Source organism: Hyperolius riggenbachi, chromosome 6 (assembly GCF_040937935.1).
Source record: "Hyperolius riggenbachi isolate aHypRig1 chromosome 6, aHypRig1.pri, whole genome shotgun sequence".
Lineage (NCBI taxonomy): Eukaryota > Metazoa > Chordata > Amphibia > Anura > Hyperoliidae > Hyperolius > Hyperolius riggenbachi.
In genome coordinates, this window is record NC_090651.1 from 269,416,258 (window position 1) to 269,427,310 (window position 11,053).

Below are 11,053 nucleotides of genomic sequence, written 5' to 3' on the forward strand. Positions count from 1 at the left end.
AGCTCCTTTGTCTTAGCCATGACAGTCCACAAACCCACTGCATAGAGCTACTGTTTTTCACCTGTTGAGTTGATTAAAACAGCTGTTCTCAATTAATCAGGGCAATTAGGATGCTTTGGAAGGGTAATGCAGGGTAACTGGACTATTTGGAATGGTATAGAACTTTGGATTGTCCCACAGACTGTGACAGTTTGTGAAGGGTATGAATAATTTTGGATACTTTTTACTCCAATGTAAATAAAAGCTGAGAAATGTTTTTTCCCCCATAATAATGCCTCTTGTACATTATCTTATTATCTTTGAGAAACACCTATGTGATTTCCTGTAAAAAAAAATACTTGCTGGTTGAATAAAAGTAACTTTAAAGAGACTCTGTAACATCAAAAACCTCCCCTGGGGGGTACTAACCTCGTGTGGATGAAGCCTCCGGATCCTAATGAAGCTTTCCACGCCGTCCTCTGTCCCACGGGGGTCTCGCTGCAGCCCTCCAAACAGCCGGCGACAGACCCGACTGTAGCTTCAATATTTACCTTTGCTGGCTCCAGTGGGGGCGCTGTGGCTGCTTTCGGCACGGAAATAGACGGAAATACCCGATCTCCGTCGGGTCCGCTTTACTGCGCAGGCGCCGGAAACTTGCGCCTGCGCAGTAGAGCAGACCTGACGGCGATATGGTATTTCCGCCTACTTCGGAGCCGACAGCCGTCAGAGCGCCTGGAAGGTAAATATTTACGTCACCGCTGCACGGAGGGCTGCAGCGAGACCCCTGAGGGATGGAGGACGGCGTGGGAAGCCTCATTAGGATCCGGAGGCTTCCCCCACCCGAGGTGAGTACCCCCCAGGGGACGTTTTGTCGTTACAGTTCCTCTTTAACCACTTGAGGACCCACCCTTTACCCCCCCTTAAGGACCAGCGTTATTTTTTGTGATCTGTGCTGGGTGGGCTCTGCAGCCCCCAGCACAGATCAGCTGGCACACAGAGCGATCAGATCGCCCCCCCTTTTTTCCCCCCTATGGGGATGATGTGCAGGGGGGGTCTGATCGCTCCTCCTGTCTGGCATGTTGCGGGGGGGGCACCTCAAATCCCCCCTCCGCGGCGAAATTCCCCCCTCCCTCTCCTATCTGCTCATCCCCGGTGATCGGGGCTGCACAGGACGCTATCCGTCCTGTGCAGCCAGTGACAGGCTGTCCCCTGTCACATGGCGGCGATCCCCGGCCGCTGATTGGCCGGGGATCGCCGATATGCCTTACGGCGCTGCTGCGCAGCAGCGCCGTACAATGTAAACAAAGCGGATTATTTCCGCTTGTGTTTACATTTAGCCTGCGAGCCGCGATCGGCGGCCCGCAGGCTATTCACGGAGCCCCCCGCCGTGAATTGACAGGAAGCAGCCGCTCGCGCGAGCGGCTGCTTCCTGATTAATCAGCCTGCAGCTGGCGACTCAATACTGCGTCGCTGGTCCTGTAGCTGCCACTTTGCCGACGCGCGGTATGAGTGCGCGGTCGGCAAGTGGTTAAGTCAAAATTTGCCAGGTGTATAAATAATTATTGGCAGCACTGTAGCTTGGACATACACACTTTTGGCCATAACTATATAATTGTGTTGTTTTGCAATCTTAGTGCTAATAAACTTTGACAGCGTGTTTAATTATTAACAGTCTTACTGTCATCTTGTTTGATAGCCGCTGAAACAATGAAATAAAAGGACCGCGCAAAGATATACTGACATAAACTTCTAGAACACAGCTAACAATGGCGTCTGGCTTCACTGGCCCCAAAGTCTACCAAGAAAATTTTGACCCTCAGGTTTACTTAGATACCTATTATGGTGCTGTGACTGGGGTTTTTATTAAAGATGGCTACTTGGACTTCATTCTGAGAAAATTGCACAAAACGTTCACCACAGGTAAGGTGTTTTAAATCTTTTAAAAAGTCCAAGCAAATCATAAAGGACCATTAATTATCACAAAAAAACAGTACAGATTAAAATACGTGTGTATACCTACATGAAAAAAGTACTTTAATGTAAAATGCAAAGAAAATTACTTTTTCCATGTAACTTTCACTTAACCCCTTTGGTGGTATTATTCTTTCCGGACTTTAGGGTCTAAAAGCGTTACAATTCTTTTGCATGTTTTTCGACCCTAAAACTGGGGAAAAATCATGCTGCTAGGAGTAGGGAGATCTGCAGCAGCTCAGGACTCACTTACCTACCTGGGATCCAGCCTGCCATTTTCCCTCCGTCTTCCCGTGGCGCTGTAACCCTATAGTGAGATTGCTGTCTGTCTTCATGACGACAGATGGCGATCTCACCAGGGGGAAGCAGAGCCTCGGAGGAGAGGAAGAAGAATGGCGGTCAACGTCGGGATCCCCCGAGAGGTGAGTGAAAAACGCTGCATGCATTACTCTGCATGGAACCTCAGGCGGCTACCACAAGTTCAGCTCGGGTGTTCCCACTCCTGGCATGTTTTTTTCCACCCCGAGCTGTATTCGTGATAACCGCTAAGGAGGTTAACGTGAGTAGTATTTTTTTTTTTATTGTTCTGAATCTCTTACTGACATGTTTTGAAGTAGTCCATCAACTCATGAGGGATTCTCAGGATTTTCCTTATTTTCAAAATCACTCCCTGGAGAGCAGTGGCACAGTCTAACTGTCAGAATAATGTGCACACCACTCTTTGTATAGGTCATTTCCTAGGGTATACTAGTCTAAAACCTGTCAGTAAGAAGGTTAGGGCTGTCAGATTTGTATTGTAAGTGACAGTGGCAAAGGAAAAGTAATTTATAGTGAATCTTACTCTGGGACAAATGTGCATCATAAATGTCTGTGTACACATTTTTTTTTAAATTTACGATTATTTGTGACAGTGGACAGAACAGGCAGTCAGGTTTATGCTATTGAATGAAATGACAAATTAAAGGGGCACTATTGCAAAAAATTTTAACATTTAAAATATGTGCAAACATATACAAATAATAAGTACATTTTTTCCAGAGTAAAATGAGCCATAAATTACTTTTCTTCTATGTTGCTGTCACTTACAGTAGGTAGTAGAAATCTGACAGAAGCGACAGGTTTAGACTAGTCCATCTCTTCATAGGGGATTCTCAGGGATTTATTTATTTTCAAAAGCACTTAGTGAATGGCAGATGCTCTGTCTAACTGCTCAAAAACTGTGTAGGGAGCAGGGAAGCTGGCCAGCATCATTGTTTAAATCCTTTTTAGGTAATATCTTTATAAGGAATAAAAACCTTTCTGAGAATCCCCTAAGAAGAGATAGACTAGTCCAAAACCTGTCACTTCTGTCAGATTTCTACTACTTACTGTAAGTGGCAGCAACATAGGAGAAAAGCAATTTATGTCTCATTTTACTCTGAAAAGAACGTACTTCTTATTTGTTTATGTTTGCACATATTTTCAATTTTTCGCCGTAGTGCCCCTTTAACCTCTTGAGGATCGCGGTCTTAAACCCCCCTAGTGACCAGGCCATTTTTTTACAAAATCGGCCACACCAGCTTTAAGGGCTCGCTGCAGGGCCATACAATTCAGCACACAAGTGATCTCCCCCCCCCCCTCTTTTCTGCCCAGCAACAGAGCTTTCTGATGGTGGGCTTTGATCGCTCCTGCAATGTTTTTTTTTTTTTTTAATATAAGTTTCCTTTTTTATTAATGCATTTTACAATTTTTTTTTAAAACAAATTCAGCCTATGACAGCGGATCGCTTCCCTGCCTCCAGAGGGGACAGCTGTGTCACACGGCTGCCACGCTGCTCACGCCAATCGTGGAGCAGTCGTTAGGCAGTTAAATTGATTGCTTTTGTGATAAAATATACAGTACTTGATGCTGAGTAAAGAGTAAAAAAAAAATTGAAATAGACATTTTCATGAAAATAGTGGGGTATTTAATGTGAACTTGGTTAAGAGTGAAACTTTCCCTCTTTAGAAGATGGCAAATGCAGGTGATTAGGTTCACTCACTTAAGCCCATATGCAATTCAATTTTTCACCTGACTTTTCTGTTAGGTCATATACTGTATATCCACACCTTGTCATAAAATCCCTTTTAAGCCACCAGCAAGCAATAAAGTACTCTAAATCATTTTGATAGTATTTTTTCACCTACTATTTGGTACTTTTACACGATTACAAAATACTGAAAAGTTATTTTAAAAAGTTGAAAAGTTATCTTCTAGGAGAAAACTCAGGTGAAAAAGTGAATTGCGTATGGGTCCTTGGGCCATATTTTCTCTATGTTTTCTCCTATGTGATACTTTCACAACTTGTCAATATAATGCCTTTTAAACCACCAGCAAGCAAGAAAATACTCAAAATACCTGTGGTCCTCAAGTGGTTAAACCACTTTTCTGCATTTTACATTTGAAAAAGTACCCAAAGGTTGGTGTGAAAATGCTATCAAATTTATTTTGCGCATTTTCTTGCTTGCTGGTGGCTTAAAAACCATTTTATGACAACTTGTGAAAATATCACCACTAAACTTAAGACAAGGGCCCATATGCAATTCACTTTTCCACCTGAGTTTTCTCCTAGGAGATAATTTTTCATCTTTTCTTTTCAACTAAAAAATACCAAAAAGCAGGTGAAAAAGTACTATCAAAATTATTGTGAGTATTTTCTTGCTTTCTGGTGGCTTAAAAGGCATTTTATTGACAAATTTAAAATTATCACCTGGGAGAAAACCAAGGGCCCATATGCAATTCACTTTTTCTCCAAAGTTTTCTCCTGGGAGATAATTTTTCATCTTGTATTTAAACTAATTTTTCAGCACTTTCCAATTGAAAAAGTACCAAAAAGAAGGTGAAAAAGAACTATCAAAATTATTTTGAGTATTTTTTTGCTTGCTGTTTTAAAAGGCATTTTATTTACAAGTTGTGAAAATATCACCTAGGAGAAAACTCAGGTGAAAAATATAATTGCATATGGGCCAAGGGCCCATATGCAATTAACTTTTTCTCTTGCATTTACTTCTAGAAGATAATTTTTAATCTTGTGCGTCAAATATTTTTTAGCACTTTGCAATTCAACAAAAATAGGTGAAAAAGGTGCTACAAAAATTATTGTGAATACTTTCTTGCTTCCTGGTGGCTCAAAGGGCATATTATTTACAAGTTGTGAAAAAATCACCTAGGAGAAAACTCAGACAAAAAAGTTAAATACATATGTGCCAAAGTGTGCAACTTCACTGTTAAGATATTTAAATATAGTAACGCCCACCGGTCTTTTCTAGTGATTAGTGAAGAGTGAAAAATTATCTTAACATTATAATTTCTACTTTCCCAAGAAGCAAAGGCTATCAAACCAATCAAAGTTCTGCAAAGTCTTAAAATAATACCTAAACTTTTACTCAAAATATTGATATTCATTAATTGAATTGATTAGTCTACCTCACCTCATCCTAATGCTTCTGTCACACTGCATTCAAAACATACCGTCACAATATAATTACACCACAAAATATTGCGGTTTTCTATCCTCAATTCATTGTAAATGTCCTTAAGTTGGTACAGTCAAGTTTCAATGAGCACTTGGTAAAGCTCTCATATTAAATATATTGACTGCTTAATGTACTTCTTACTGCTAGCTTTTAATACCTTGTTTGTTTGTGCATTTATTTTTGCTGTTCCCTCAGGTGGAGTTAAAGGGGAGTCTTTGATTGATATTGGTCCTGGCCCTGCCATTTACCAGGAGTTGTCTGCCTGTGAGGCTTTTAAAGAAATCACTGCAGCCGATTTCACGGACCGGAACAGAGAATATCTAGAGAAATGGCGGAGAGGGGAGCCTGGACTGTTCGACTGGACACCAGCTTTGAAGCTTGTCTGTGATCTAGAAGGGAGAAGGTAATATTATTATATAAAGTATGAGAAATTATGAAGTTCATAAAGAGTCAATTAACCACTTATCAATCTTGCAGCAGTATATCTACACCCCACAGGACTTCATCTTAAGTCCCAAGGTAGATACTTGTCTTTTGCATACATGCATGGCATGGGTGTATGCCTCTGTTGACAGCCATTAGAGCACAGACTGTTGAATGGAAAGCCAATCAAAGTGTATGATTTATGAAGGATCTCTGCACAGTAGATATCATTAATTGAAAGCCTGTAAAACTGACTTTCACTTTCTTTTTAGCATACAAAGCTGTGATTCATCTAGTAGAGAAATGTAATGGTGCACCACACAAAAATAATCCACAAAGAAAAAAATCCTTTACCAAAATAAAAAAAATAAAAAAAAGAGCCAAAGTGACGGAATTCAAAAGAGAATACATAAATTGTTACATTGGGGTCTTAGTTTTTTTTATCTATATGTATGCCATGAGGGTATGTTATTGTTATTTTTGCAAATTAGGGATTGTAATTATTTATAGAGGACAATGAGAAAACCAAAACCCCCAAAAAACATGAAAAACGGGGGCATATTATTTTGGCGCCGCTCAGTTCTGAGGCGGCGTTAAATACTGTTCCCCCTCCGAGTTGTCGCAACTCAGAGGGAGATGTAATTCGGGGTCTGGCAGCCACCAGAGCCCCGAATTACCGCTATGCGCCCCGCGCAGCATAGCATTGCTGCTATGGGGTGCCCAGTTTCGGCGCTCGTATTTCAGAGCCGCGTGCCGAAATAAGCTGATCTGTGAAAAAACACACATTTACTTCCAAATAATATTTTGTCGCCATACATTGTACTAGGAACATAATTTCAATGTTGTAATTTCAAAATCCAGGACAAATAGGCAAATAAAATGTGCGTTTTTTTATCAAGAGTAGTATTGTTAATTTTAAAACTATTTTTCCCTTTAAACTGCATAGAAAATAAAATAATTACTAAAAAACCATATAGCCTATAAAAAGCCTAATTTGTGGTGGAAAAAAACAAGATATAAATCATTTAGGAGTGGCAAGTAGGTAGGGACAAAGTTATTGGCAAATGAATAAGAGGAGCGCTGAAATGTAGATACTCTGGCCCAGGGATGCCCAACTCCAGTCCTTCAAGGGCCACATTCATGCTAGTGTTTAGGATGGACAGAGAAATAGCAAATGTGTTCTACTTGTTAATCCACACCGTTCCTGATTCAGTCCCATCAAAAAAATTAAGCTGTGTCAAAAAATGTGCGAGGATCTCGACCCTTGAGGACTAGAGTTGAGCATCCCTGCTCTGGTCCATAAGGGGTAGTGGTCAAGTGGTTATTACTCAGGCCACCTACCTGCAGTAAGAGAGCATCTAGTATTTAGGCCATTTTCTGATACATTTAATATATTATATTTGAGCCCCCATACTGTATATTAATATGTTGACATAGAAAACATGTTGTCTTTGTTTAAAAACTCAACCACATCATGCTAATGAATAGCATATAACACTGAAACGCCCAACTAGCACCAGCCCTCTTAGCCCAAAGGTTAACACACTTGGTTCATTGATCAATTGGATACATCTAAAAGGCCCAAATTTCCTATAGACCCTTTCACATGTCTATTCATGTGAAAGGGCTGGCTCCCGATCACATGACCTACATGGGATTCGGGGACCAAGGGGGCCCCATGCTATCATTTGTGCAGGGGGGCGTTAAGTCTAGTTACACCCCTGGGTTCAACCAACCAACTGCCAAACTTTTGCTTTCTTTGCATCCATCAATAAATTAGTTCAACTGTTCTAATGAAATTGAAACTGTTTTATGTCCCTTACATCTCATGGAGTTCACTCTGGGTAGTCAAGGATGCTTGAAAAAAGAGCAAACAAATGAATTTCTTGATAATAGATATTCTTTGTACTTTTCTGCAGTGGGAAGCTCTCTGAGAAGGAGGATAAGCTGAGGAAGACAATAAAGAGAGTAGTACCGTGTGATGTCACCAAGAGCAACCCTCTCCACCCATTGGTTCTACCTAAGGTGGATTGTGTCCTCACTGTAGGCTGCTTGGAGTGTGCCTGCAAAGATGAGGCCGCTTATGGAAATGTCATCAAAAATCTCTCATCCCTTCTGAAAGTGGGAGGTCACCTGATTATTGGCAGTATACTGGGAAGCACCATATTCCGCTGCGGAAATAAACAATTCTCTCTCATTAATTTAAGTGAGGCTTTCCTCAGGAAAGTTGTAACTGATACTGGCTTTGTCGTTGAAGACTTAGAAGTCCTCCCTAGAGAGTTGGATAAACCCATGTTTGATATCTGTAATCACACCTCTGGCATTTTTATTTTGGCGCGCAAGGTCAAAGAAGTGTAAAATAAAGCATTACAGCAATTCATTACTCACTTTTCGCTAGTAGATGTCAGCAAAATTCTATGTTTTAAAAAGAAAAAACAAAAGATTATTTTGTAATCTTTTTATGCAAAATAAGCAGAAGCCTTTTATATACAGTATTGATTTTGTGGCTTACTTGTTATTGTAGAGTACTTTTGGTAGGTGTTGTATTATTCTTGATCTTAAAAATACAATCAAACTGATTAAAGACTGTTAAATGATAAACAAGTTTTAGATTTATTTGTGTCTGACTCAGTCTTTCGTGTTAAACCTCTCAAACCTGTGGTGAATACAGCTAATCTGTAACGATCGGTGTCAACACACAGAGAGAATCTGATTATTGGTGATCTGCAGTATCATCAAGAATACAGATATATACCTGATTAATGATGATCTGCAGAATCACCAATAATACAAGTATGACTAACCTCTGGACACCTAAAACAGTGATAATAACAATGACAATGTCAAAACACCAGATCGTGGAAATGTCCACCACACAGCAATTCCTCGGAGGTGTGGTTACCTCTGAATGGGAACCCCGTATGTGAGATCCTCTAAAAGGCTGGAAGAGGAGTCTCAGCCTCTAGCAGTAACAATCTGCTAGGGCAAGCGTCTCAAAGAGGCAAGCCTCAGAGATAGCCCACCAGTGGGAGACATTCCACTGGAGGGAGAAAAGTCAGACAAGCAGAGGTTCGGCAACAGAGAGATGGCAGCAGTACAGGAACGGAAGGCTGATTCAGAGTCGGTAAACAGGCAGGGTCGGCAACTTTGAATCAGATAGGCAGAGGTACAAGATCGATAAGAGAAGAGAGTAGTCAGGGATAGCCAGAGTCAAGACACAGGTAAATATACAATACAATCCTAAACTGAGGTGTGACATCCTTGGTATCAACACCTAGGAACTGAGCTAAGGTCTGAGCGTTTACACCTAAGTATTCACGACAGCAGACGAGGAGCAACTGATACCTAGCTCCTTATATGCTGGGAGCGCATCTGCAGTGCCACCCAGCCGCCCAGCCAATCCGACAGCTAGCTGGAGTCAGCTGACCGGCAAGTCAGCTGACTCCCCGTCTAGCTGCATAAAGGTCCTGCCGCCGGGCGCGCGCACGTGTAATGCGTGCCCTGTTTGCGGCCGAAGGACCTGTGTGGAACAGCGAGGCAGGGACCGCCGCCGGTTGACACCTGGAGACGGCGTCCATGCCGCTCTCCGCAGTGGCGGTATCCCCGCCGGCTGTTACATAATCATTTGGATTTTACAGCAGTTCAAATATATTCTGTAATTAAATCTGAATTTCAGGCATAAAATCACTTTTAAAATCCAAACCATCAAATAATAGCGGATGTTTTAAAACTGTATTTAATTATCTTTAAGTTGTATTTTAAAGCAGAGATGGACAAAAATGAAATGGGACCCTAGACAAGGTAGTAGCTTTGGACACCCCATGGTCCTTTTGGTAATCTGATTGATAGCGGGGTCAGAGAAAGTCGCAGGCACTAGGTCACAGGCATTTGCCAAGGTTGCCTTATGGATTATCCTGCTTTGTTTTAAAAGAGAACTACACTTACTGCTACTCAGTGTGTGTGTGTGTGTGTGTGTGTGTGTGAGGGCAGGGGGCTGAGTAAGGCGGACACTATCATGAGGCAAAGGGGGAAAATGCCCCAGGGCCCCAACATCCTTAGGGACCCCCAAGCATCCCCATCACCCCCGTAAATTATGTGACTTAGCCCCCCCTTCCCCCCGTGCTCCGTCCTCCCCCCACAGCATTGTGGTGGCAGTGAGGACAGGTGCACACTCATCTGGTCTGAGTTCAAGGGGGGTCCCAGGTTACTTTTGCCCCAGGGCCCCATTGTAGCTAGAACTGGCCCTGGGCCGAGTCTGAGTGTGGGTATGTGTGCTATATCTGCATCATCTTGCTTGGACAGACAGTCCCCTGACAGTCCCCAGGCCTGCCCTTCCTATAGGAGGGATGTATATATAACCACCTCCACTTACCATGCCAAAGGTGAAGCTCTTCTTGTGACCAGTGACTGCAGCCACTACTTTTCAGTCTGACTTGCTAGGCAAGGTACAGCACTCTGGCAGTCCATATCACGCCGTTTCTTATAAAGCAATGCAGGAAAGTTAATGGTAGCAACATAATTACCCACAGATGAAAGTCCCTGCATCCGTAGTCAGTAGGGGGCCAGGAGGCAGAGCTCAGCAGTGGTCACATGCCTATAACTGTAAAGCAATGACTTTATTATTTATACAGTCAAGAGCTGTCATTATTACAGTACTTATGTATATACCATATTTTCCAAAATATAAGAAACTCCGGACTATAAGACGCACCTAGGTTTAAAGGTTAAAAGCCAATGAAAAAAAAAAATTAACTTGATACATCTATGGTCCAGGAGCATCTTGCAGACGTTCTCTGCAATTATTGCGCCACCCCTTGTACCTCCTGTGTCCTCCTGTCCCTAAGTGTCCTCCTGGGTCCTCCATGTGTCCTCCTGTGTCCCCTTCTGACCCTCATGTGTCCTCTGTCCCATTTGTGTTTTCATCCATGCCCTAGTTGCCACATACCCCCCTGCCCCCCGTGTTCTTGTTTGCCACCCTGTGTCTTCCTCTATCCCCTGTTGGGCCCAGTTTTTTCCCCCTCTCTGCCCTCCTGTGGCTTCCTCTGTGCCCCTTTGGGCTCCATTTGTCCCCCTCTCTACCTTCCTGTGTCTTCCTATTTTACTCTTTGGGCTTGTTTGTCCTCCTCTCTGCCCTCCTGTGTCTTCTTCTGTCACCCTTTGCACCCCGTTTGTCCCCGTCTCTTCCC

The 11,053-nt window shown here is 42.5% G+C and overlaps 1 protein-coding gene across 1 annotated transcript; it reads left to right on the top strand.

Moving 5' to 3' along the window:
- The first annotated feature begins 1,700 nt into the window (after positions 1-1,700).
- Positions 1,701-8,471, top strand: LOC137522734 (indolethylamine N-methyltransferase-like). The gene is made up of 3 exons (XM_068242794.1): positions 1,701-1,899; positions 5,640-5,847; positions 7,787-8,471. The coding sequence occupies exons 1-3, from the start codon at positions 1,746-1,748 to the stop codon at positions 8,223-8,225; spliced, it is 801 nt and encodes a 266-aa protein (XP_068098895.1). The 5' UTR covers positions 1,701-1,745; the 3' UTR covers positions 8,226-8,471.
- The last annotated feature ends 2,582 nt before the right edge of the window (positions 8,472-11,053 follow it).

What these genes read in the sequence shown, in the direction of transcription:
- LOC137522734 (XM_068242794.1), top strand. Translation starts at nt 1,746, where the DNA reads ATGGCGTCTGGCTTCACTGGCCCCAAAGTCTACCAAGAAAATTTTGAC. An exon ending in GCACAAAACGTTCACCACAG is followed by an intron (nt 1,900 to 5,639) that starts GTAAGGTGTTTT and finishes CTGTTCCCTCAG; the next exon opens with GTGGAGTTAAAGGGGAGTCT. An exon ending in TGTGATCTAGAAGGGAGAAG is followed by an intron (nt 5,848 to 7,786) that starts GTAATATTATTA and finishes ACTTTTCTGCAG; the next exon opens with TGGGAAGCTCTCTGAGAAGG.